A 27,628-nucleotide genomic window follows, 5' to 3' on the forward strand; every position below is an offset into this window, starting at 1 on the left:
TACCAGCTGACATTATTTAAATGTGGAATGTAGTAGGATCTCTCCATTTTAAAAGTAAAATCTCAAAAGGTGTTACACTTCTATTGTATTTCAGTAACATCAAATGCAAAGATTCTCATCTAAATTTTTATAGCAATGAAAGCAGAGATATTGCATGAAGAAAAGTGGGTTTTTTTTCATCAAAGCATCTCTAAAGTCATACTTGGAAAAAAAAATGAGGAATGATGGGCATGCAGAGGCCTGATTAAATTATGAGTAAATTAGAATTGGGCTTGGGTTAAAAGAAATTCAGATAGGCTGATTTATTTCAAAATACATAAAAAATAGAAATTACAGATACACTGCAGAATGGAGGCGGAGGCTGGGGTGGGACCATCACAGTGTTAATGCAGCTAGGCAGGGTTTAGCACTGAAGCTTGCATTTTAACACTCAGTTCAATATTTCAGGTTGGTCTAGGCAGGTATAGCTGCAGCAGTGCTTAGATTCACTGTGTCCTGGGCCACAAGGAATTTTTGCAGTGTACAGAGAGAAAGTTTTCTCCTCAAAAACTGCTCAAATAATATGTTTTCCTGCATATACACAGAAAAAAAAAATCCCCAAAAAACCTTCAAAACAAAACGAAAACCAAAAAGCAGATTTTAGTAGTGGGCTTTAATGCAAACATTTACATGCAGCTGCTCCCATCCTCCTCCTCAGCAAATGCTAAAATTAGTGGGGAACAGATTATATTTGAGTTTGAAATTGCTATGATTTTAATTAAAAAATTTCAGATTTTTTTCAAAATGTTCAAACAAGCAAACTTTTGCATTCAATGGTAAATACTAGAATATAATTTTGTACAAGTTCTGCTGCATTGTACTTGTGTTTGGAGGAGCTGAATGTTATAAAGTGTGATATTTTCTTAGTGTTCTCTGCTGAAGTAAATTGGATTCTCTCGCATTATTTCTTACTGGTGAAACTCTGTGTATTTTATGAACAGCAGCAGAAGCACTTTGGGTAACTTGATTTGGTGATGAAACTTCCCACATGTCAGCAGTGTCCAAAATCACTTCTCAAACCCCTCCCCCTGGGAGGAACTACCACAATAAAACTCTCTGTTGTGCAGTTGCACAAGAATAAATAACTACTAGCTTTACCAGCTATTTATTCTTAAAAATGGTTGTAGTTACTGTGCTTCCAAACCATTCACTTCCTTTTTTTTGTGCTTGTGGAGGGTTTTTTTGGCAGTTTTCATACCCATCTGAGCCACAGATGCAGGGACTTGCATCCCATGTGGGTTAATTTCCAGGTGGGAGGAGGAAGTAACTAAGGAAATAAACTAAGTAAGGAAGTAAAGGAAGGAGGAATTAAGGAAATAAATCAAAGGAGGAAGTGAAGGAGGAAGAAATTAAGGAAATAAAGGATGAAGTGAGGAAACCAGTGAGTGAATTTCTACGTCAATCTAGAACTGCCCTAAGGTAGCCTGGTGTACTTGAGCTGTATATTTAATAAGTCTGATTCTTTGTATTTTTTGCATAATTTCTTTGAGCTGGTTGGTAACTTTATTAATTTATTTTCCATTTTCATTTTTTAGTTTGGAAATGAGGAACAGCAGCTGGCCTGGGCGAAGAGAGAGAGTGAAAAAGCAGAGCAGGAAAGACTGGCTCGGTTGAGGAGACAAGAACAAGAAGACCTTGAGTTGGCCATTGCACTCAGTAAGGCTGACATGCCAAACTCTTAAAAGGGTCTTGGCCTCCACCCTGTTCAAGAGAAACCTTGGAACAAAGCTTTTATAAAAATACTAAATCCTTGGTTTATATTTGTGAAAATAATTTAAGTCACCTTCAGATCTGAACAGGACTGGCTGGTTGTGTCTGACCAGGCTCTGTGTGGCTTCTCAAGTGTATAACCTGCAGGAATCACTGTATAAGGTGTATCATATGTTCTAGATAAAAATTTATTGCTTGTAAGAAAATTAATGTGTAATCCTAAGGTACTGAAAGTTTCTTTATCTGAAACACAAACGTTGCATAAAGTAAACTGCAGCTTGTGAATCTGGTTTTTTTTATAACCTGAATTCCACTGGGTCTTTGAGGCTGCAGTATGGATTTAAAATAAAATGTCACAAAAAGAGAATATTTATAGAATTAGCTTTCACTTGTTACATTTATTTAATAATTCATGGTAGGCTAATCAGTACTTCTTCTGCATCATCTATGTCAAAGCATAAATTCAGTAAATTTTTATCCAGAAGTTGTGGCTTTTACAAAAGAATCCGACAATTTATATATGATGGATACAGTGAACTCTATAAAACAGTACAAATTTGAAGACTCTAGAAATTAATAATTCTTCTAATTTAAACTTTTTTTTGCATTGAGTTTTAATAATTGTATACAACTAAAAGTGGGAATTAATTCAGTAAATGGGATAAATAATTTAGCAGTTAAAATATGAAGTAAAAGTTTGCTTTACTGTAGGCAAACAGGATTGCAAGGTGGTGATGCACATTTGGGCGCTGCTTTAATGTGACATCAAGAAATGAAGTGGTGGGAAAGTTGCCGTGTTTGAGGAGTGCTCCCCCCTAGCACTCATTGTACCCTCATTTACTCCAGCTCCTAGCACACAGAATAGGTTGTGTTAGCCAGGTGACTCTCTGGGACAGTCTCTACCTCTGCTTCTTCAGTTCCACCTCTTTGGAGTTACAGATCAAGCAGCTTTAGCTGAAGTGAAGCCAAGTTGAATCAGATTTCAGTTGCCAAATACACATTCACACATCAGTTCTGGCAGCACTGTCTGGGTTGGCTCTGAAATCCAGTTTGCAGGACTCAGACCAGGTAGGAACAGATTTTATATGCACTGAATGCTTCCACCTGGAAAACACAACACAGAATGTGTTTGACATGTCATAGAAAAAATAAGTCTGTGAATTTAATTTGCTTACTAGAAATGCCTTTTCTGATTACAGGAATTCTAAAACTTTGTTTGTGTTTGCCTTGGAATTTTCTGTCTCGTAGAGTAGGGATCTAGCACAGCATTTTTAAATGTCCTCAGTCTTCTTTCCTGCCCTTCAATACAAAATCTTTACATTCTGTGTTTTTACTGGTGTGGCCCTTGTCTTACAACATTTTCTCTTTTTTTTTAATGTGATATTCCTTCATCAATGTGTTTCTATTTTTCATGTCCTTGCTTCCTTACTTTTGTTTTCATACTACAATGATAGTGCCTGCTCAGTGAATGAAAACAATCTTTCCCTGTTCTGTTGGGATTGCCTTATCCTGGATGCTTTCCTTACACAGAGGAGTCAGATTGGATCTATTTTAGCATCTTGGTAGTTTTCAGCTCTGAAATGCAGCCAGGACGTGGCATTTGTAGTCTCAGGCCTTTGTGGGGAGGTAGGTGGATGGGTGGGTGTGCAGACACACACATCTATTCGTGTTTAGGATGTTATTTTTAGGAGTCACAACTCCCCTTTTGCTGTGTATCTCCTGTGCTAATGGTACTACAAATAATGCAAGCCTTTTATTCTCCTCAGAAGGAGAGAAAATTTATGTCTAATACCAAAACCAGACATATAATGGTCTTTAATACTGCCCTTTAATGAGCCCTTTGGGATGCAATAGAAGCTATTTCTAATTTTGAAGAACCTGATTTGAGATAGCTTCCCATTGCAATAATTCTTCTCTAATGTATGTTTGATTACATGATCAAACATACTAAAACACAAAAAATTCTCTCTCCTGTTGGTGTATAGAACTTGAAATCTCTGAGAGCTAACTTGTGTCTGTCTTTAGGTAACACAATAAAACTTTTGCATGAAAGAGCAATTTTCAAATGCAAGTGGCTACAAGATTCTCAGTGCAGTTATACAAAGTGTACTCATGTGTAAGATCCTCCTGTTCACTTGGATGTGAGTCCTTCTGGTGTCTCTTCTGCTACAAAAAAATTTAGAAAATAATACCAGTTCTGGATGGGATGATGTCACTCCAGTGGGACAGGTGGATGACTAAAGAGCTTAATGCGTTTTTGAAATTCTGTACCATAACAGGACTTTCTGCTGCTTTGTCAGGGCCCTAAAACACTGACTTTATAATGCTTCTAGGCCAATGAGATGATGTTTTCACGATGTCCAGCAAGGAGACGGAAATGTGAATCCAGCATTCTGTATAGTGTTAGGGCTCCGTTTTTTATTTCCTTATTGACTCTTCCTCATATTTACTTGGACAGTAACTGCAGATCAACCAATGAACAGGGACAGAACCCAATATATTGTCTATGCACAGTATTAGATTTAGGAACCTTAAATTTACTGAAACACTCTTGATTCAAAATGTTGTCACTGCAGTAGAAGAAAACCTAGCTGTGATTTCTTGCTTTGTATTTAATACAATTTTCCATATAAAAAGGAAGATTCCCCACATTCTTTCCCTATGCTGTAACTCAGTGTGTACAATACCTGCACTTGCTCTTTTTGAGGCAAAACTTTATTGCAAGACATTGCTTTTCTTCCTCCAGACAGTGAAATTTAAAGCACAAACAGGCCTGTTGCTATTTAGGCAGAGAAAATACATCCAATTTAAGACATGGAAAATGTGAATACCCCCAGTGCATATACAGTGTACAGTGAGATCCATATTATTTGTGTCTATGTGTATATATACATATATATATATATATATAGAGAGAGAGAGAGAGAGAGAGAGTATTGTATAATGTAATCATAGTGTGTGTATATACATGTCCACATGCTATGTCCAGTATATAGTTCCTTGTGCTGTACATAAAATATGTATATACAGTGAATATGTAGAATATGCATATATATTCTATATATTAAACCTTGTGTGTATGTATTAATTCTGTAACCACAGATGGATACAGAATTCAGTCTTTACAGAAATTCAGAGTAGCTCATGGCTCTGAGAGTTTCAAAGTCCTGGTTAAAGAAAAGAGGAGAAATTATTTCTAATCAATTTGTATCAAGATTTCTTTCATTGACATGAAAAACTGTGTTCATTAGCTGTGCCAGGTCTAAGAGAACCCTGGCAGAAAGTAGTAATTATCTGCACTGGATGTAATTTCACATTCTTTGTAGTTTTTAAAGTATCTGTTTGGAAAGTAGGTTCAACTGCTGATCTTGCATGTCATCTTTCTTCTCTGGGCAGAGGCAGTGAGTTTTCTTCTATGCTTTCTCATAGTTTCCCTCTTCCCTCTTTTCTTTCTTTTCCTTTTTAAAAAATTATTTGTGGGGAGCTGTTCCCATACACACACCCCCAACAGTCACAGGCAAAGGTGGAAAACATGTTTTTCCTGCTTCATTCCAGTTAGATTGGTTGCACATAATTGTCATCTGGATTCCAGTTCTGTGTTTCCTCCATTTCCACCTAAGCTTTTGCCACAGGAGGAACAAATATCCATTGCATATTTGGCTTAGAGGAAAGAGTGGCGGTGATTCTTCTTTCTACTCAGATAAATTATTAGCCTCTGCAGTACCTTGAGCTATCAGAGTTTAGCAGGGTTTTATGGTGGCTCACATGTTTTATATGGAATATATACTACTGGATGGACTCATGGAGAGCCCTGGATTGCACAGAGCACTGAGGCACAGCAGTTAAATAGGACAGACAAACAATTTTTCACATTGAACCTGCTCATGCAGACAGTGCACATAGGGCACAGATGTTGAATTACCACGTTGCCCCTCACAGAACTGTGTGCTCACATTTGCCTTCAGTGGTTTCCCTCAGTTACCTCCCAGTCACCCTGCAATAAAAACAGATGCTCATAAAAGTCATACTTCCACAATAATACTGTAAGAAGTATTTTTATATAGGCAACTTTTTCTTCATGGAACCTTTGCCCTGTGAGGGTCATCAGTCCTTCCTGTATCTGGTTCCATGTACTGTGCTCTCAAAGTGTAGGAAGTTCCAAGCTGTGTCTATGTAAGCCTTTTTATTTTTAATTCCTATCTGTGAAATCTGTTGCCACTATTGTAGAAATCTTTTTGTCATCTTATGCTCAAGGATAACACACTTTTCTTGAATTCTTCTTATAGTCCTTTTGGGGTTACTGTTTCTTCTTTAGTGTTTCTCCATTGAGAAGAATATTTGTTCCGTAAAACCATAGCCCAAGGAGTTTTGGTCCAAGTAGAATTGCTGCTTTCCCTTGTGTAAGAGTTTGATTTCTCCTTTCTTCTGTGTTTTTTTCCTCCCTCTCAGGAGTTTAATTTCTGCTTAATCCTCACTTAGAGCTGGAACTCTGTTAATGTGAATTGATCTCTGCTGTCAATGATCTAATTCAATTATCTTCCTATGCTAGTGGAACAACCAGGTTTTTGGTTATGTGTTTGGTTATACATTGCATCTATGCAGACTTCACAGCAACCATCTTTTCTTAGAAAGGAATTCTGCTTGGAGTATGATGGAATCGTAGAAGATTTATTTTAGAGTAAATATGTTAACTATAATTCATTGACACATCTGTTTGATCAGTTGATATACTGCTCTTTTTACTTTAAAGATTTATAAATAAAGGCTAATTTGTTATAAAATGGAATTTTCATTCTTCCAACTTCTGCCTCTCCCTTTAAATTTCAAAGGAAGACTAGTGACTGTGGTTCCTTCTGCTGTTGCAAGTGCAGAGTGCTCTTCTGGTGTCCCTTTTAATATATCATTCTTCAGTCTGACTTGAAAAGGTGGAAACACAAAGTGGAAACTGCAGTGTTGACCTAAAGCTGACTAATATCTCCAAATATGTACATTATTGTGGTTATGTTTATCTTTCAAATGTTATAACAAATTGTAAGGTATTTTAATTTTAACCTATCTCATGTGTTATATTGTTTAATATAATAAGAGAAATGTTATTGTTTAATATAATAAATGAAAGCTACTTTTTGGAGCTCTGAGATTTCAGCACTCTTTCTTTCTTTTTTTTTTTTTTCTTTTTTTTTGTCCACAGTTTCACAAGTTTTTCTGTTAAGTTTGTGAATCTTGCTCTGAAGAACATCTCTATTCTCTGCACTGAAATATTTTTCCTGTTTGCTGGTGCCCTCTGCACTGTTTTCCCTCCTGTCCTTCCCTTTCTTCCTTGTCCCAGTCAGATTTGGGCTGAGCAGACCAGTCCCAAATCCAGCACCACACCCTTCCCAAGCAGACTGTGTGCAGCAGTGCTGGATGTCCTGGCAATTGACACTGGGAGTGGCTGGGAAGATCACTAGGGACAACCTTCGGCTGGCCGGAAAAACACACCTCACTATTGGGCTATTTCATTTACTCACTTTGACTCATTCTTCTCCCAGCTGTTCTGCTCCTGCTTACCTGGTCAAAGTCAGCAGCAGGTTGACAAGGGAGGTTTCCCTCCAGTATTTTTAGTACATTCACATTTTGGAGGATTTGAGTGCAGTGTGTCACAGATGGGCACAATCCCTACCCAATTCTCATTGTGTCATGCTTCTTATCTCTCATAAAACCATGACCTAGCTCTCCATGTGTTGCTCCCACTCGAGTTTCTGGGGTCTGACATACACGACATTCTCATCCCTATGCTTTGCCAGATTCTTTCCTAATCTACCTTGTCTGGGCTTAATCTGAAAGGATGCCCCTGTACCCAGCATGGCCTAAGTGCCCCTTCACTGGGAAGGGAAAAAAAGCATCACCATTCTGTTCAGGATGTGGAAATTTAATCCTAAATGCTGCCCAAGGTCTGAGCCCAACTGTTAAACCTCACACACAACTGTAGCATTTATTGACTGAACCTAAATATGTCCCAGGCCCAGCTCTCCTCTTGGAATTCTGAGCTCCCACGCTGGAAGTGCTGTCAGGTTTATCTCTAAAATTGCTGAATCTCCCATCTGCTGTACGTAACTATCAGTGTAGTCACTCTGAGTACCTATTCCCTGCTCTCTGGTTGCTTTTTTTTTTTTTTTTTAATGTTATGACCACAATTAAATCTTTTTATTGGTGCTGATGCAGCATCTCGTAAAATTGTTGTAGCCTTCCTAATTGATGAAATCTCACAGGACTCTGTTAACAGCATACACAATATATTTCTGCTGTTTAACTTCCCATTGAGGTCCTTGATCACAGTTCTCGGAATGAAAAGCCCTGTGCTCTCTGCCTAACCCTTGCTTCCACAGAAAGGACATCCAGGCATTCTGTATCCCTTATTTTACAATATAATATAAAATCATTAAGATAATAAAACTCATGCTATCATTGCACACAGGCTGTAAATAAGTGGTTGTTGGGATCTGAGGATATTTTTGTGTGGTTTTTCTTTTGTGTTTAAGCCTTAGGCTCAGTAGTTATTCACCTAATATATTAAATGTCACAGGAGATCATATCCAAAATTATATTCCAGATATTTCTTTGTGACATAATGAGTCAGAACTCCTGGGCCATGGCAGAAGAGCTGCTGCAGTGCCAGAGTTCAAAACTCTGGCTGCTTCACCCACAGCATTTAGGACCTGTCTTGCACAGGGAGGACCTGGGACAGACCCAGCTGAGAGCAGCTGCTTTGAGGACACCCAGGAATTTTAAAGTTTGTAGATGCCACCAAGTAGGTTTTAGATGCTAGCAATGGGGATGACTTTCTTCCTGATAAATTACATAGGATTTGAGATGAATTTTCTGCTAGTTACCATAGTGATGGCTACATGACTTTGTTGTAGTTGTTTTTTCTAAATATAGCAAAAGAAATTGCTAGAGCTTGGGGTTTTGCCTTCAAAAATTCAATTTAAGTAAAGCCTAACAGCTACTCTGTGTTAGAGGTGCACAAAATAGCTCAAGAAACCACAGAGCTTCTACCACAGAAAACCACAGAACCACACAATCCTATAATTTGAAGAGTGGACAAACTTATTTTGGCATTCTTGTGGATGGAAGACCAAAGTTTAGAGCCAGTCAATGTTTTCAGGCAGTTTGTAAATGGCTGTGAGTAACCAAGGGCTCCCACAGGTTGAAATGCCCCAACCTCATGAGGTGAGCCATGCCCAGTACTAAAGCTTCAGCTCTTCCGGATGTGATTAGCTACAATACTGAATCTAAAATAAACTTCCAGAAAAGCCAGGGTGTTTCTAGTCCAGCCTTCCACTTTAGGGTTAAAAAAAAGAGATTTGAAAGTGTCCTGCCTGCTGGCTTGCTGGGTGCTGGTTGTAAACAGAGTGCTGGTGAGGTGCTGGGCTATTTCACAGGCACTGCTGCAGTGCCACGATGGTGCTGGTTGTGTGCAGCCTGATGTTGGCTGTGCACAGCTTGCTGGGGTGCTGCTGCTGGGCTGTTTCACAGGGTGCTGGGGTGCTGCTGGGTATGCACAGCCTGCTGGGCTGGTGGTGCTGGGTATGCACAGGGTGCTGGTGTGGTGCTAGGCTATTTCACCAGTGCTGGATTGGTTCTGGATTGGTGCTGGGATGGTGCTGGGTGAGCACAGGGTGCTGTGTCACCTTCGAGACCCAAAAGGGGACCGAGCCATACGGCCCTTCAGCAGCTGGACCTGGTCCTGCTCTGGGCTGTTTCAGAGTTACAGTGAGTTCTGACAGTGAGGTCCCATCTCGGAGGAGTTCAACTGACTCTTCTCAAGTCGGTGGGTGAGGAAAAACCAATTTTAGCAGAACGAAACAATGCTCTGAAACTCCACGTGGAATGATCCAACTTTGAGTGGTGACTGCTCTGGATGGTACCTGAGTTAGGCAATATTTACCTCCGTTTTCACTAGGATCATTGTTCAGGATTTTCCTATTTCTACACTTAACCTGCTCTAACTCACTTTACACTCTATCTTAAAACAATAGGGAGCCCATGGCTGTGATACCTTATATTAATGTGTGAAAATCTTGTTTTCAATGGACTCTACATTTCCTCCCATTAGGTTTAACTACAACTTCTGTAGTTTTTTCCTTTCCGTGATATGTTAAAATCAAATCCAGGATAGCTGCAGGTTGTAGTCACTGGATGCTCCCTGGGAAGCAGATGGTTAATTAGAACAAAATTACTGAAGAGATGACAACCTGATGGTCAGCTATGAGAAGATGTGGAACATTAGTGGTTTCTTGCTGACTAGGGGAGGCTGGGTAGATCACTGGAATTACAGCGTATCTTTGGATGCACTCATTTAAAACAATTAAAGAAAGGGGGGGAAAAAGAGAGTTGAAAATTACTCATAATAGAATGTGAGAAGAATGAGATCAGCATCTGGGGTTTTTTTTCTGCTACAAGATGATCTCAAGATTCAAGAACGAGCAGTTTCCTGTAAAGACCACACAGCTATTATCACAGATGCCCTCCCTTAAACAATGACAAGAAAGTTTCTTGTGAACTTTTGTTAGTGCTTTGTGCCCCCATCCCTTCCCACATTCAGAGGACTGACTTTATATATATTTTTATATGAGGTCTTTTATATTTATGTATGAGGATTCCTCTGCTCTATTTTCAGTTGAGTCACTAATCTGAAAACTCAGAGAGCACCACCTGTTCCTCTTTCCACATCTCCACTGCTCATCAGGGTCTGAGAACGATTTGGTAACACAAATATCTGCCTGATAGCAAATATCAACTGTCTTATCTGAAGACTTTTTAGTGAGCAGGAACAGAGGCAGCAGAGATGATAACCCTCACAGCCAGACTCTCACCTGGAGCAAAGTCAGATTTGGATGCTCCCATGCTGAGGCACTGCAGCATGGAGGAGGAGAAGCACCCAATGTGGTGGGTGTTGCAGAGTAGCCACATGAGGGTTTTTTAAGGATTGGTGACATTTATTTCTGCACAAAGGCCCTGAGCAGCACACAATGCCTTCATGCCACTCACAGGCTGTAGCTGCTCTGGAGTCACAGAATCCCAGAACAGTTTGGGTTGGAAGGCATCTCCAAGTCCATCCTGGGACTCCAAAAGGAACATAAAGTTCCACCCCTGCCATGGGCAGGGACACCTCCCACTAGATCAGGTTTCTCCAAGCCCCGTCCAAGCTGGCTTTGGACATTTCCAGGGATGAAGCAGTGACTATTTCTCTGGGAATTCTCTTCCAGTCCCTCACCACGTTCACAGGGAAGAATTTTTTCCCAATATCCTAACTAACTCTGCTCTCCAACCATGTGAAAACATTCCTTGTGTCCTGTCACTTAAGCCCTTGTCTAAAGTCCCTCTCCAGCTCTCCTGGAGACCCTTTAGGCACTGGAAGGGGCTCTGGGCTCCCCTTGGAGCCTTCTCTTCTGCAGGCTGAGGATTTGGAAGGGAAGAAAACTGGTCAGACCAGCCAGAGGTCAGGAGAGGGCTGGGGACAAGCCGAGCCAGGTAAGTGTGCTGTGATGTTGTGATGCTTCCAAGCTCCCCTCCACACTGGAAAGCTCTGGCTGGGGCCTTCCCAAGGCAGATATGGGGCTCTTTGTCTTTTAAATTGCATCACATAAAGGGATTGTTTAAGCTTGCACTGTGTTACTGAAACCTGGGTTATAACAAAAACTGGGAATGCTGAAAACTAGGAATGACTATAACCATTTCCAGTACTTCAGAAAGAGCAAGGGAAAGCCAGGTGAGTATAAAGAGATGAGGGTAAGAATTTTGATTTCCTTAAGTTATAAACACAAAGGACATGCTGAAATATGAAAATATTCAGCTATGGGGAAAGAGAAGGAAATACCTAGAACTGTTGCAACAATGAATGTGCCAAGTTTAGAACATCTTTAAGTCATCCTCACTTTCTGGAATTAGATTGTGCAATCATTTTTTTCTAGCAAATAAATGAGTTTTGTTTTTGATGAAGAAACACTCAAGCTCCCTTATATTTCACTTCGAAAGAACTACAAAAGTGAAACGTGGAACTCATTCTTCCATGCCAATGATTAGAAGCCCAAAATATATTTGTTCCACATGATTAGCTTCAGCCTTTGCTTTCACAGAAGAACAGCTATATTTGTAGTTAGTCTAAATTCATTCCTGTTGATTTCATTCTTGTGTATTCTAACACGTAAAGTCAGAAAAAAGGTCACGATCTTGACTAAAACCAAGCTGCAAGTATCCATATGTTAAGGGGAAAATGCAGCAATATTAAGCTGACCCTGCATATTTGATTAGCAGTGATAGACAAGTATCAAAACTCACCACAACACAGGAGCTGTAAAGACAGAGGATGCCCATCAGACTGTCAGAACAACCACTTGGATTCACTGCCTGGCCTTCTGAGCTCATTTACAGTTGCGAAGAATGTTTTAGGGGCCCAATTTGACTTTTGTAGCGGTCTTTACTGCTATAGCTGTTCCAAAATCCAGTTTAGTTGCAATTAGTTTTCAGAATCTCGATTCCTGGCTGATTTTCCCCCCAAATAGTTAACTGTCTTAACTCCTGAAATCTAGGTGGCACTACAAATTATTAAGTGAATTCCAGTTTTGGGGAATGAGTTATGAAGGTATTTTAACCTGTGTTGTGAATTCCACTACTGTTCTAGAGGAATTCTGCGCTGAGTTCTTGAGAACAAGGATAACTTATGTACAAGAATGCCTTAAAATAAGCCCCCATAATTACAAAAATGCAGTGTTTAAATTTATAGTAAAAACCCACACACTGCTGGCAAAACTATAACTGCATCTGGAAAACATTAAGAATGCTATTAAAATAGTCTAGCATAAACTAGAAATGAGACTGAAATTACAGTGTTGCTTACTTAACCATTTTTAGGAAGTATATTTTGAATATGATCTACTTTCCCATCTGATTTTTGGGTAGAGCACTGTACTATGTCTTATTTATCAGTGAGAATACCTTACTTACTCTGTTATCTATTTCAGACAAATCCATGGCTCAGATTTTTTCAAGTGTCTTGTTACAGTTGTCAATAATTTGAAACACAATCAGGTGGTTGCTAGTCCAGCTATCAGGAAAAAAGTAACAGGGATATCTCAAAGGAGAATAAAAATCACAGCAATTAAAAACTTATTTTATTAAAAAGATGAAACGTTTTCAAACATTGAAAAATTATGTTTTTATAAAAACAGAAATAGGCAAAATACCCATTTGTCTTCTATTTACATATACAATATTTCTCATTGTATAAAATTATTTACAATATATAAAAAATTACAGTAAATAGGTTATTTTCTTACAAGACATCAAGCCCTGTACTTCTAGTGTAGATCATGGCAAACAAGAATACTATTGCACCTGTGAACCAAACAGTCTAACGAGAGGAGTGTTCCCTTAGCCATGCCTTCAACTGAGATCTAAACTAACATCGTTAGCTACAGTAACATTCATTTTATCTCTTCTAGGGTCAACTTCAGGCAGTTTCCATACAAACATTGTCTTGTAAAGCTTAGGAATGGGCAGTTAAAATTGGGGAGAAAAAAAACCATATTTACAGCTTCTTCTATACAATCTGTATGGAGTCTTACAGAGTTTACCCTTCACAGAAGCTGCATAAATTAACCCCTGTTCTCCTGACCGGGACGGGCAGGGCACTGCCTCGGGCACGGCAGATTCCCCGCGGGGGATGCCTGGCTGAGCCCCCTCGTTTCGGATCCTCCGCGTTCGTCCTGGAGCGTCGGGCGGTGCCTCCCTGTGTAGTACCAGCTACAGATTTTTCACCCTTCTGCACCTGAGCAGTTAAACACGGTCCACTGGCGGCAGGGCAGGCTCCCTGGGGCTACATGTGCCGCTTCATGTGCAGAGCCAGGTGGTCTGACCGGGAGAAGGCCCTGTCGCACAGGTGGCACTGGAAGGGCCGGTGCCCCGTGTGCTTGCGGTAGTGCCGGGTGAGCTCGTCCGAGCGCGCGAACTTCCAGCCGCAGCCTTCCCAGTTGCAGTGGTAGGGCTTTTCACCTGTTTGGGGAAATCGGACAGCGTGACTCAGCATGGCATCATACATCGGGCAGCCTGCCGAGCTTTATTGTACGTATCCCTTTATTCGCTACCAAGCCCTTCCACAGCAAGATCCAAGCGCTTTTAAGCTCAATTACTTGAAATTCCTTTACCATAAAGCCCTTTCTATAAAACCCTTTCCAAAGCTCTTTCTCCAAAGATTTTCACCTATACCTGCAGTGAAAATCTTCGGAGAGAGGGCTTCAGAAGCCCTTAGAAAAGCTTTGACTACATTAGTAAACACCTAGATGTTACAGACCTGACCGCCAGCAGTGAATTTAAGAGACTCCAGGGTAAAAGCCCAGGCTGCGAACTGTTTTACACGGGGCTATCCCAGCCGGCACACAGCACATCTCCGCATCAAGGCCGTCAGCAATAATTACCTGTGTGCGTCCTGAGGTGAGCCTTCAGGTGTGAGCTCTTGGTGTAGGTCTTCCCACAGCCGGCATAGCTGCACGTGTGAGTGGCCGTTCTCTTCCTCGGCCAGGACCGGCGTCCCCGCTTTGGTTTGGAGTCCAGCAGCTCCAGAGGGGAGGAAGGCGGGGTGAGCATGCCCCGAGGAGCTGAGGGCTGTAAGGGCAGGCTGTCCTCGAAAAGGCCAAACTGGGAGGTGTTCTGGTATTGGAGGTGGGTCTGCGGGTGGTGGAAGCCGGAGGCCGGGTGGTAACTCTGCTGGTAGGACACGGACGAGGGGCACATCATCTGCGTGTGGCACTCATTCACCATGAGATCGTCGGGGCTCAGGGGAGGGGTCTCTGCCCCAGGGATCTGCGGGGAACTGGCCACCCGGGGCTGCTCGTAGGCCATCATGCAGGTCGCGTTCCCCTCCTGCTTGATCTTTGGGCAAGCCTGGGGCACCAGACCCAGGACCGGTCCATAATTGTCCATGTCGGGCTCGGGCTTAATGTTCTCAACGAACTGCGGACCCCCGAAGGTGGGTGTCACAAAGAAGCGGCCGTGGACGCTGCCAGAAGGGCAGTAGTTGGAGTCCATCTCAGAGCGCATCATCTCCGGCACGATGCCGGCGTTGTAGGGCGGGGGGCTGCCCTGCTCCAGGGCATTGTAGCATCCCGGCGACGGGTTTGTCTGGTAAAAGCCTCCGCTTTCGCCTTGGGCAGGGGGATAGTCCCCGCCGGCAGGGCCCTGGCCGTAGCCATCGCTGCCCATGGAAAGGATAAAATCCAGCACGTTGTTGAGATCCTCATCCTCTTTGCGTGGGGAGAGGCCGCCCCAGGTGCCGGCGGGGGTCTTGGCCTCCTGCTCACACTTCCACCTCTGGGGAGAGAGAAAAGGAACAGAGTTAGAGGTGCCGTTCGCCTGGGGGACGCGGGGGGGACGGGGTCGGGGCGCGGCAGGGCGCGGAGCCGTCGGTGCTGGGCGGGGGACACTCACTTCGTGCAGGGCTTTCTCGCGGCAGGGGCTGGCGAAGGTGGCGAAGGAGGGCAGGGCGGTGTCGCTCAGCGCCATGGTGCGGGACGAGCGCGGCCGGCCGCCCTCCGCACCTTATAACGCGGGCGCGGGCAGCCTCAGGCCAATTGCAGGAGCGGAGGAAACGCGTCCCGGACGGGGCGGGCGGGAGGCAGAGGCTCGGGCGCAGCCTAAATTTAGCCCCGGTATAAAAGGACGCGGCGGCGGCGGCGGTCCCAGCCCGAGCGGGGCGGAGCGGAGCGGAGCGGGGACGGGCCCCCTCCGCCGCCCTCCCCTCGGCGTGGGGCGAGGGCGGCCCGGGAGCCGCGACCCCTGGTCCGGCAGGGGGACACTGAGGGGTCTCTGCCACAAGTGAGCTCGGGGAACGCCAAGGGATCTCTGCGTCCCTGCTGCAAGGACACTGAGGCACCCTGTGCTGCGCTAAGAGACACCGTGAGGGACTTGGGTGGGATGAGGGGGCACAGGGGACCCTCCCCTGGAAACACTTCAGGATCCTTCCTGACACCTGACACGAGGGGACCCTGTGCCGTGGGGGCAGAGGGCAAAAAGGGCTCCCTACCCTGGAAACACCGAGGTAGCATCTGTGGCATGAGAGGACACTGATATAGCCAAGACTGTGCTGAGGGTAGGGAGCACTGAGGGGTCCTTGCCCTGGGGACACGAAGAAAGACACCATGAATTAGGGGTTTGATCCCCCCACTCCTCAGAGCAGCTGCCCCACAACCCAGCCTCATCCCTGGGGCATGTGGTGCAATCAGACTGAGAAAATGAAGGTGGAGGAAGAGTGGAAAGTGTCAGGAGCGCAGTGGCGGAATAGAGACATGCCCTGCTCCCATGGGTAAACTGCAGAGCTGATGATGGGGTCTCTTGGCACTGGTCACCCTAAAGGTGTCAGATGCATCTTGGTGCTGACAGAAAGGTGTTTGATGCCACTCTTGTACGGTCTTTGCTGGAGTTTTACATTTAATGGAAGTCCAGATCTGTAGCAGAATTTCCATTTGCTGCACAAAGATTGCCAAAATCAATGTTGCAATGTGACATTGTGAGAGAAAAAATGCACGTAGCTTCTGTAATCTCCACTGGTTGCAAGCAATCTATAGTCTTGGGCTTGATTTTTCAGAAGGGAAGATTGTTCTTCTCCCTTACCTTGGCCTCTAGCTCAGATGCTGACTCTGAAGGAGCAATTCTCCAGTAATTTCTGATAACGTGCTCCAGACTCCTGATTCTGAAGATCGTGGCCGCTTGGCCATCATCCAGGAGCAAAAGTGACGGATCTGAAGGGGGGAAAACTATGATCTGTGGTCAAGGGATAGACTGATTCTTTTAGAGCCTGTTCAAGGAAAGCTATGCTTTCTCCTTTCCTCCTCCATATTTCCTTTGCAATCACTTTTAGAGGAGTTTCTAGGTGAGCTGGAAATCAGGAGGGTGCAGGAGAACAGCTTTCACGATTAGGGGAAGGAACGATTCCCTTGATGGGCTCTGGTTCTCCCAAGCACTTCGAGCCTGTTCACCAGAGCCCATCCCAGGCTTGTGGCTGTGTTTAATCACCTCGGGAAAACTCAGTTGCTAGGGTGAGTAAATGATCGTTTCAATAGCTACACGTGTTTTAAAATCAGGAATATCTCTTGTTTAACTTTCTATAGTTTTCATTCTAAAAGTTCACAGATTGGCCAGAAGGAGCAGCCAAACTTCTGTGACTGGAGCAGAATCAATACACTGAATGCATGGTAACGCTGTACACAAAGATGTGTGACTCATGGCTCTGTAATGTCACACTTGTGTAATCTTTCAATGTAAACTCTTTTCCTCTAATAAAACGTCCTTAAGTGAATGATACGTATATATGGGGCTGTGAGTCAGCCAAGAAAATATACTCTGATGAATTCAGAATGAATGTGAATACTCCCTTGATAACACACCCTGAATGTCTGTGTCAGTTTATGTGCTTGTGATTTCAGCAACAGCTATAGCAAAATATTTTGTTTCTAGGGTATACAACTGGACGTGTAGGTTTCACTGAGAAGCTCCAATCGGATGCTGCCTTCCAGGAGACACTGCAAGGACTTTTGTTTATGGCTCCATCACCAAACTCTGCATTTTCTTTGTGTAAAGGAAAAGTTTAGTGGGCAGAGAGGATGAAAGCCAAGCGCACAAAATAATAAATTCACTGCCTTTAGTTTCTTTTTGGTTTCAAGAAAAGCAGTTAGGCTAATAATTGAGAGCTGCACTAAACCTGGGGAGACAAATGTGAGAATTTATTTACCTTGTGAGTCACCGGTTCTGCGCAAATTGAGAACAACTTTGCCATGACCTTCCACTCGGTCTGTGACAGTTGTGCTGACATTTTCTGGCTTTTTGCTGCTCGCAACTCTTATTTTAAATACCTAAACCCAAGATCCTGGCAGTGATCTCACCTAGCATAGATCAGGAGTGATGCCACTGGTGTATAAATGTGAAGAATGTGAGATTAGAAAGTATTTGTTAATCTTCTGTGGGCAGAGGAGAGCTAAATGATGTGTGATTTGTCTTCCAGCCAAAGTAAACACGGACTCAGCCATTTTTTATATGGCAAAGTTCATTTTCCTAGGTGTTGCTGCTGCTGTCTCTTGTTGCTTTTAGATCGAGGAGAAGATTTTTAAGGAATTGCAATCAAGATTTTGCACGTTAATAGAAGAACCCAAGCGAGGGCTGTGCCCACTGAAGCTCGACGCTGGATGGGTTGGTGCAATACCCACTCACCTGGCAGCCCCAGCTCAGTCATTACAGAATTCAAACAAACAAAAAGCTCCTTTCTCAGGGATTGTTCTCAGAAAGTCCTGATTGCACCTAGAGCAAGCTAACAATAAGAGTAATACCAGGGTAAACGACCTGAAAATGACACCTCTTAGCACCCAGAGTAGGCAGTACAGGTAACACCGCCACTAACCCCTTCATATTGAAATGAGACAGAGGATTTCCTTGCCTGCCTCTCAAATTGTCACAGTTCTGCTGACTAAATTTTTTTTTCTATTTTAAACTGCAGGTTCTGAGTAGGCACATTTTAGAATCTGCTGTCAAGGAAGTTGATAAAATGATGTAAACAACCACATAAAATGAAATATACAGGTATGAGTCAGAGACACACATCTTAATTTGGGGAGAGTGATTTAATCCTGTAGGTCTTTTGTCTGAATAAATTAACATCATGAATTAATTGGAGAAAGGAGCCTTTTTGACCAGGCCTTTCATGACTGGAGCTGATTCCCATGCAGGGACTGACCGATGAAGGTGATCCACCTCTTTGATGAGCTGAAGTGGCTCATTAAGTTTTTAGGAAAACGTATTTTCCCTTAATACATTTTTCTTAGTGATTCTCCTCTGAGCTATTTCCATAGTCTTTATTGAGGTTTGAGCACTGGAAAAGTGGAGTAGCAGACAAATATGAGTCACTTCTCTTTAAGGATTTGACTTGTGGCCTTTGTCATGGTCTTCTGTGAGTAGCTGCTTGGCAAAGCCTCCTCTCCCCAGTTCTGTGCCATGGAGTGCCAGGACACAGGGGATGGCTCCCACTGCCAGAGACAGGGTTAGATGGGATATTGGAAGGAATTCTTCCCTGGCAGGGTGGGCAGGCCCTGGCACAGGGTGCCCAGAGCAGCTGGGGCTGCCCCTGGATCCCTGGCAGTGCCCAAGGCCAGGTTGGACACTGGGGCTTGGAGCATCTGGGACAGTGGGAGGTGTCCCTGCCATGGCAGGGGGGCCACTGGGTGGGCTTTAATGTCCCTTCATCCCAAACCATCCTGGGATTCCACGATACTCCCTCAGCTCCCCAGTCCTGGCCAGCACCACCCTCTGCACGCAGTGTTGGCTCCCAGGCTTCCTGAGAAGGTTGAATTTATGACAGTGTGAAAGCAGAGCACCTGGGACATGGGGGAAGAGTGGAGGGTGGAGCAAAGCCCTGGGAGACCTGATGGGAGTGCTGGTGGAAGGGCTGGCAAGCATTAAGAGAGTATTGGAACCACTGGGGAAATCGAGCTGGTTTAGGGTTGCACAGGAAGGTAGAGGCTGTGAAAGATAGCATCAAACAAGATGTCTGAGAGCAGAGCAATTTTGGTGTCCCAGTTTTTCTGAACAATTCTCTGTTGGCCTATGTAGGAACCTATTTTTGTCCATGCCAAAAAGCAGGGCTGCTTGCATGTTCCATTCCTAGAACTGTGGCCTTCAGCTTCTCTGTATTGCCATGAGCGGGGTTTGTGTCTGCCTGGATAGTTTAAATAATCCTTTAACAATGACATGCTCTTCAAATTATGTTGCACTTCTGTGATCCTTGTCATCTAGGGCTTTACCAGAAACAATTTCTTTTTTCTTCCAGGTTATTGTTAACAACATTGAATGGTAAGTAATGATTAAAAAAAAAAAAAATCACGAACCAATAAAGCTGCTTGATTAAAATCTAAATTCCATTTCCAGATGGACTGGCCTGTGGTTGGACCAGTTTGCATGTGCACACCGTGTTAATTTGTCATGTGCTTATTTCTTACTGTGAAAATCACACTGCACCAAAGCACGTACTTATTCAAAACACCATCACAAACGTCATTAACCAAACCATCTTTATTTAGAATTCTTTTTATGTCTCAAGTCCTCCCTGTCTCTGCCCAGGTTTATGTAACACTGACAGGCATATCTAGGTCATTCTGTTTACCCTGCTGCAATATTGACATAATATTAACATTCTCCAAGTCACCTGGGGCTTCCCCACTGCTCTGAAATGAATTGATAATAAACATTAACCATCTGGAGATGTCCTTAGTTGGTTCTTTGGAAACACTCACTTCTAAATTACCCAGACCTGGCAACTTAATACTGTTTGAGATGAGTAGCAGTTGTTTTAACATCCTCCTTGGTTACTGTAATGGAAAGCATTTCAACATCATTATTGTCTGATCTCGATACAGCATCTGGCTTTTTCCCAAAGAGAGAACAGAAATATTTTTTAGCACTTCTGCTTCTTCAACATGATTATTGGCAGTTCTATCCCTTCCATTCCTTGTGATGGCAATCTTAGTGAAAGCCTTATTAACTTAGCTCCCAAAAGATTAGCAAAAGTCAAGCTCTGATGCTTCCAACCTGCTTTAGCAAGGCAGACTCCCATCAATGCAGCTTAAGAAACCAGCTTAAATTCCATTTCAATATGTAAGTCAAACGATATAAATAAAACCTTTCTCAGAATTATGCAAGAAAATATGTTCATGGTTGAATAAATCATGCAAAAATCCAGCTATTTAGTGAATATAATTGAGGTAATTATGTATTGCTACTTGAATTTGATGTGTAAAGAATGATAGCATTCAGCTGTAAAAGATTTTTTGTCATTTTTGATCTGGGGACTCTTCAAACCTAAATAACATATGCCACTTTTTAAATTATCGGCTTTGATTAGGTATGTAGCTGTTTCTGCCAGCTTTTACTAATGTGTGCTGAATGCCCATATGTTGTACTGCAGATGTCCCTTTCAGCTGTCAATAAAAGCATGTTTGAAAAAACTTTTTTTTTTTTTTTTTTTTTTTTTTTTTTTAACAGAACTGTGAACTGATACCACAGTTTCCAAAACTTGGCAAGCATGTTGAATCACATTAGCAAAACTGCTTGAAATGTCAGCCACTGATCATGACAAGTAGTTTTCAGTTGCTGCCAAATACTTCAGATTACAGAAGCAAATATTTAGTGAAGAAATGGGCAATTGGGGCATGGAATAACAGAAGCATAAGGCAGAAGTACCTATGTGATTTCATTCAGAAAAATTACTCTTATGGTTAAAAAATATTTAATGGGCTCTACCAGATCAGAAACCCAAGAGGATGAAACTCATTTAATTCTGGAATACACGAGTGTTCATACTGGTTGTGTTGTTCCTGGCCTCCATTTTTAATAGAAAATTTGTATAACTGCTTGGAGATGACAGGAGGAAAAGGGAAATGGTGTCTTGTCTGTCATGTCTGCTTAGGACAGCAAGTGTTGTCAGATGTGCCAAGCTGACTGGGTTTAGAAGTGAGACCTGTTTGGGTTTTAATAAAAGCAGGGGAAAAAAAATCTGTTTGAGGAAACATCAAAGCCCTAATCAGCTGCTTTTTTTCCTCTTTTTAGTTTGTGAGATCTGTTGCAGTCTGAGTCAGCACAAATGCAGGGGCCCTTCTTAGCAGAGTTTTTTGCCACTTTGAAGTTTACATGTTTTAACTGGGGGAGTGGGAGAGAAGACTGGGCAAAGCTTAAAAGAAGAGAATTACTGAGGAGTGAGGAAGGCTCTAGGGTTGTTTCCCTTGTTGGCATGTAAAACATGGTCATAGGTTATGGTGGGATCTGATAAGTGGAGCTTTATCACCAAATACATGAAGTAGGAGTTCATGTAGGGTGTAGGTTGCAAAGCCTTGTTTGACGTGATGAACATGTGGGGTTTAGTTCTCCTTTATAAAACACCATCTTTGTGCTGCACCTGTATGATTTATTAGTCATATGTCCCTGGGTAAAGTAATGGGAAATATTGGAGCAAGCATTTCATTAACCATGACGCTGTTAATTGGTATTGCTGGCTGCCTGGAATTACTTTCCCTGTTTGAATACATGGAAGTATGAATCAGAGGCATGAATTGGCCAGTGAGAGGAAGACAGGCACCTCTGCAGGACAGGCTGCATATACAGAGCGACTGATTTCATTTGTCTTCCTGGCCTCTCAAGTCCTTGCAGACTTACATCACTGAAATATTCAATATGGTATATAATTTTTTTTCCATTATCACAATTATTTATATAATTATGGTTAAGCTTGGAAGCTTCAGTGGGATATTTTGGGATAGACTGTTTTCCAGATGCTTGTGTCCTTTGTTGTGATAATTTTTTTTCTTGAACTATTAATGCCTACAATTTAGGATATTTATATATTGAAATGCCTGGCTATGTCTGAGCTTAGGAACAGTGCTTTTTGTTTCATAGAAAATGCTATTCAGAAAAAAAACTTCAGCTTGTTTTGTTCCACACACCTGAACTTTTACTCCAAATTGTTCAGCTGATGCCTGTGAGGAATGTCACACTTACTGCTGAGGGTGGAATCAAGTGCCAGTTGTCAGGGTCAACACTGATCAAAATTATTAATATTTGGTGCTGTAGTATATAAAGCATTTGTAGCTGAAGAGAGCAATGCTGTTGAAACCCCTTGAACGGTTACAGCTACTCTTGAGCAATAAAATGCTTTTTCAAGGGGCAGCCTGATACAATGCAACTTTGTAGAATGAGTTGTGAAATTCTCTTTTCATTTGCCACATAAAGCGCCAAATAAATGTTTGTAATAAAAACACAAGCCTGGGAAGAATGTGTTTTGCCAATTACAGCATAATGCGAGCTACAAAGAAGTGTTCAGCATGGACTGCATGGGGCTGTTAGTGTCAGGTTACAGCAGGGAAAAAGGTGCCTTAATTTACCAAGTAATCAGCGTGGGTTTCAGTCCACATTTGCAAGGAAAAACACTTCTTTGAGAGAAAAGATGGGCCTAACCCCATGCAAAATGAAAGTGGTGAGGAGCGGCAGGCTGAGACACTGAGGAGGGGGATGCAGAGCTCTGATTGATGGTGGGTGGCCAATCCTCCAGCCTGTGGTTGCCACATGCATCTCCTGCAGCTGGGCACAGGGTGGGACTGAACCTTCTCCAGCAGAAGTGGTCCAAGCCACGCTGGGCCTGATGGTAACAATTTAGGGGGGCCCTTTCACCTATTGCTCAAGAACCTTCCACGATTTGCCTTGTTCCCCTTTTCAGGTTTCATATCACAGAAAAAAACCGAGGTTTTTTTCAGCATAACTTTTACTTCAGCCTTAAGTTAGACACCGAAACACTCCGTGCCCATGGCTCAACTCAGCCTGACAACACTCTTGAAATAAAGCCGGGATCCTGCTTGCTAGAAACTCAATAAGAGCTGCCTTGTGCTCAGCTACTCCGTGGGCTGTTTTCTGTCTTTTTCTGCTCAAAAACCACCTGCTCCGAGGGGATGGCAAAGCATCTCATTCACAGGGAGTCAGCGGGAAGCGGCAGCCAAGAGGCAGCGGCGAGTGTGAGCGAGAGGGGATCCTTGCAGCCCTTATATACCAGAGTTATTTTTAACCACAGCCTCCATGCTTATTACAGTGTTTCCTCTCTCAGACGCTCAGGAAGCCCACTTGGCTCTGTTTCCTGCTAACATTCAGCCCTGGCTCACAAAATCTTTGAGAACAACAGGCCTGAGACTGCTCGGCTCCATTAAAAAAACTGGCAGCTTTTCAAGCCCTGACAGAAAACCTTTGAAAACTCTGGATTTCCTCCAGCTAACGTATGAGGCTCCTACATCAGTGACAAATTAGACTGAAACAGCACAAAACACTTCTATGTAAATAGCCTTTTTCTGCGTTCGCTCTTTTAATAGTTCAAACATTATTTATAGTTATTTCTCTGGATGGAAAAATATTTTTATATTTTTCCAAAGATGGGTTGTAGTGAAATGTTTTCTTTGTTTGTTTGGATTTTTACATTTTCTTTTTTCCTTCGAGAATTTCGTGACAGTTTTCTTAGGCTCCAGGAGTAACCTTTTCTTCCTGGAAACCAGGACAAAATGGCTGTTGTGAGTTCTTCACTGAAAGACCTCTGTCCACAAGTCTCTAAATGCTGCCATTCCCCAGCTATTAAATAATAGTTGTAACAGGCACGACTGAGTTCTGATTTCCTGAGAGACAACAGGAGAGGTCAGCTGCACTTTATCCTGACTTCCCACATGCCTTTTACACGTAACGTAAATTATATTGAATTTTTTTTTGCAGGGTTTTCACTTCAATTCCAAAGGGACTCCTACTTCCAAAATTGCTTTCAAGTACCAAAATAGATGTGATTTCATGGCTGAGAATGCTACTTTATTCCTGCCTTGCCATTGTACAGCATCCTAAGAAATCTTAATGTTAAGTGACTGCTTCTATATGTGAGTAAAAATGACCTGGAATAATACATGATAAATCCAGATCTTTGGGCTGGTGGGGTGTACTGATTTTCTAGGAGTATTTCCAGTATTTCACATCCTTTTCTGCATCAGCATCACCTTAAATGTTATTTATTGCCCTGGGCACGAGCAGGAGCCATCAGTAACTTCTCTATGTCCTTTGCAGTCCCAGTGTTTGTCTCAAAGGGGTCGGTGGGAGCAAGTTCACTGGAGCAGGAAGATTTCCCTGACTTGCCCATTTTCTGGGCAGTCAAAAACACCTCAGTGAGGTGGTTTTGTTCTCTCCTCCCAATTTTAATCATCCCCAGCTTGAGTGTATAGGCTCAGCAATGGCAAGGCTCTGTACTTGAAGGAGAATTCATCCCTCCCTGGGATGATAAGGCCAGCTCTTACCCAACTAAAGGCAACTGTAGCTAATTCTATTGCGGCCCTACAAATCCAAAGAATTCTCTTCTATTTTCTCCTTGAGGGATTGCCTTCACTCCCTCAGTTGTGCCCTGAACCACTGGATTATGCCGGTTCCTCTGTTTTTGAGGCTGACCACCTCTGTGGGCTTTGTATGACAGCAGCATTTTTGCCCTCTGCCTTTCCTTTGGAGCTTGGCTGTTATGTGAGAGCATCTCCAGTGGAAAGCTCATCTGTACCATGAGTATCTCAGTTACCCTGCTCAGACAGCTGTGCTCTGCTCTACCAGACACAAGGAAATACTCAACAGGGAGCTGAGAGTATCAGGCATGATCTTGAGCAAGTAACTCCCACCATCTCTCAGCCACCATCTCTACTATGACCCTTATTCTGATTGAAATCACTCTACTGCCTGATTTATCTGCATTTCACACAGATGTGGCTAACTTGTGCAGTTGAAACTTACTCTTATGAGAACAGAAAAGTGTAAACAGTTCCTACATGTGAAAGAATTGATTTCCACATTTTTTTAGCTTTTAGTAACTCGCTGTGCGTTTCAGTTGTTGCTTTTTGGGGCTTTTATCTCACATCATACCCAACAATGAGGTTTTTGGCTGTGCCAAGGCTGCTATTTTGAATGGATCTTGGCAAGTGAGGCTTTTAAATCCCGCGTATCATTTTGGCAAAGTGATCCTTATTTTGCAAATGTGAAATGGTTCCAGTCATAGCTCCCAGCATTTGCCCTTGTAGTTTATGGAACAAGTGGTATGGAATAGCAGGTTTACGTTTATTTTCAGGCAGGAAGCCAGTAGTGCAAAAATGCCTCATGAACTGAAGGGTCAGGGAGAAACCTTTTTAAAAAAGAATCAAGGTGGTTGGGCTGCATTTATCAGGCACAGCCCAGAGGTCTAAAAACGACTTGTTTTGATGCTATTTGGAGCTCACTACAATGAAAAAGTGACTTTGTGCAGATTGACTTTCTGCGTCACAGCCCATCTTGGGACAGTAATACCAACAAGGACAATCAGTTTAACTGTTGTTCACAATTGCTGTTTGTTTGTACTCAGTGGTTTCTGGTAGAAGCTGCAGGATGACCCTTCCATTCCCACTCCTGCCAGCAGCCTCAGTAATTGCCCACTAGTCACTGAAGGACAGACTCACCAAGGATTTTCAAAACTCACTTACCCTCCTTCAAATATAACTGAAATTTATAGCTAGCAGCTTCTAAAATAACTCACATCACTGCCACCTCCAAAAACAGCTCTGCAACCATGTGGCCTTGTGGTTATGGCTCTGGGGTTGTGGTGGTGAAGTCAGAGATTCAAATCCAGTTGTAGGGAGATAAAAAGCTTCAAAGAAAGTGAAACTGGTTTTGCCTTGATTAGGTGGCAGTAATAACACCTCATTTTGCTTACACCTGAAAACCTAAACTCATGGCCAAAAATCAGGTGCAATGCAGAATTCCATGTCACAGCAAGAGATGCACTGGGTGCCAAAGCATGTGGTTGCTATGAAGACAGCTCATGTCAATTGTCATGTCAGAGGGGGTTTGCTTCTCTTAGTGCATAATATTGAGGTGTGGGATGACAAAAGTCAAAGTCTGAAACCTTCAAAGCCAACACAGACAGAGACTAGTGAGGTCCGCTCTATTTTTCAATGTACCTTTTGGCTGAGTGGCTGTTTCAGATATTAAAGGATTCTGTTTCCTTACTACCTTAGAGCTGCCCAGAGCTCTCTCCCTCTGAGCATTTAGTCAACATTTGCAGTCCTGCAAGAATCCCATGGATGCTACACTGGAAATTGTTACTATTGTACAATGATTAGTAAATGCAAATACAATAATAGCTTCTGATTTTACATTGTACAGGAATTACAATTAGAAGGAGCCAAATAAAAACCAGACAGCTTTATAAGCAGATGGTCTTAGCCCTCAATACCAAAATTTCTAAACCTGAACTAAATGTAAATAGACTGCTGAGGTATTTGGCGCAAGAAACATCTGGAAAGCTCTGACTTCCCCCTTAATATGCAGAATTTTCACAAAGCCATTGCTGTCCTGCTGGGTTATTCCTATAGCCAGTCAATATGTTTCAAAAACTGGGCCAGTTCTAGCTTTAAGAGGGTCCTCCCTACCTGCCCCAAAATGCCCCACCCCAAACCCCACTGAAACTCCAGACTTGTGGTGTTAGCTTTCAGTTTTGCATCTCTCACTGACACTGGAATTAATTCCCACCCTTTACACAGGGTATGACAGGAATTTTAACTTGAGAGTGAAGGTCAGGTTTAAGCCTCACTTCATCGTACACAGGATATAAATGTGAAGGCATATTTCAGGCATAAATGTCTACAAACTCTCTGCTACAGATGATAACAAGAGGAGTCCACGGAGTTATTAATCCTAAGAATAGCTGTTATTCTGTTACAAGGATATCCAGAAGTAAGCATGTCACATTTTTTTATTTATTTAGTAGCATTCCAATGGGAAAACATAGAGATGATAATGTGCATCAATGGAAAATATTGGCTCTGCAGGAAAATCCAGACCTGATTCCTTGGTGACAAGCTTGGCAGATTATTTCTTGAACTGCATCAAGTCTGCAGCAGAGACAGGTCTAAAGCATTTACAGAAAGAGAACTGATGTTTCCATTGTTGGAATACAGTGGATATCAAAGATGTCTTTGAATTTCTACAATTAGAAAGAGCCAAATAAAAACCAAATAATTTTCCAAGCAGATGGCTTTAGCCCTCGATACCAAAATTATCAAGTTCCCTACATAGTGGTTTTAAGATAGATGTTAATGGATCTTTGAGCAAGAGGCATTAGTGATCTGGACTACAGGCACATTTTAATTAAAATGTTGTACAATAACAGACTCAAAATGTAAACTTCAAAACATTTAAAGCCTAAATTACCGTGGCTTCAGAACTGGCATTGAGTGTGTAATTTTTAACATTCCAGACTGCCTTCATTATAGTTCAAGAA

At 42.5% G+C, this 27,628-nt stretch overlaps 2 protein-coding genes across 5 annotated transcripts in view; one reads left to right on the forward strand and one right to left on the reverse strand.

Moving 5' to 3' along the window:
- The window catches only part of EPS15L1 (epidermal growth factor receptor pathway substrate 15 like 1), a 46,024-nt gene extending 39,144 nt beyond the window's left edge, over positions 1-6,880 (forward strand). For 3 of the 4 annotated variants that reach the window (XM_030231691.2, XM_050986021.1, XM_050986024.1), the window contains one exon: positions 1,575-6,880. In XM_030231691.2, the coding sequence (XP_030087551.2) occupies positions 1,575-1,721 (147 nt within the window). In that variant the 3' untranslated portion in view covers positions 1,722-6,880. The remainder of the gene's footprint in view (positions 1-1,574) is intronic. The other variant, XM_050986023.1, reaches the window with a different exon arrangement.
- A 5,992-nt stretch (positions 6,881-12,872) lies between these two features.
- On the reverse strand, positions 12,873-15,390 carry KLF2 (KLF transcription factor 2). Its single transcript, XM_009099334.4, has 3 exons — positions 15,217-15,390; positions 14,208-15,099; positions 12,873-13,785 (listed from the first exon to the last, which is right to left on the reverse strand). The coding sequence occupies exons 1-3, from the start codon at positions 15,289-15,291 to the stop codon at positions 13,610-13,612; spliced, it is 1,143 nt and encodes a 380-aa protein (XP_009097582.1). The 5' UTR covers positions 15,292-15,390; the 3' UTR covers positions 12,873-13,609.
- Between the last annotated feature and the right edge of the window lie 12,238 nt (positions 15,391-27,628).

The sequence above is a fragment of the Serinus canaria genome, chromosome 28, assembly GCF_022539315.1.
Source record: "Serinus canaria isolate serCan28SL12 chromosome 28, serCan2020, whole genome shotgun sequence".
In the NCBI taxonomy this organism is placed as follows: domain Eukaryota; kingdom Metazoa; phylum Chordata; class Aves; order Passeriformes; family Fringillidae; genus Serinus; species Serinus canaria.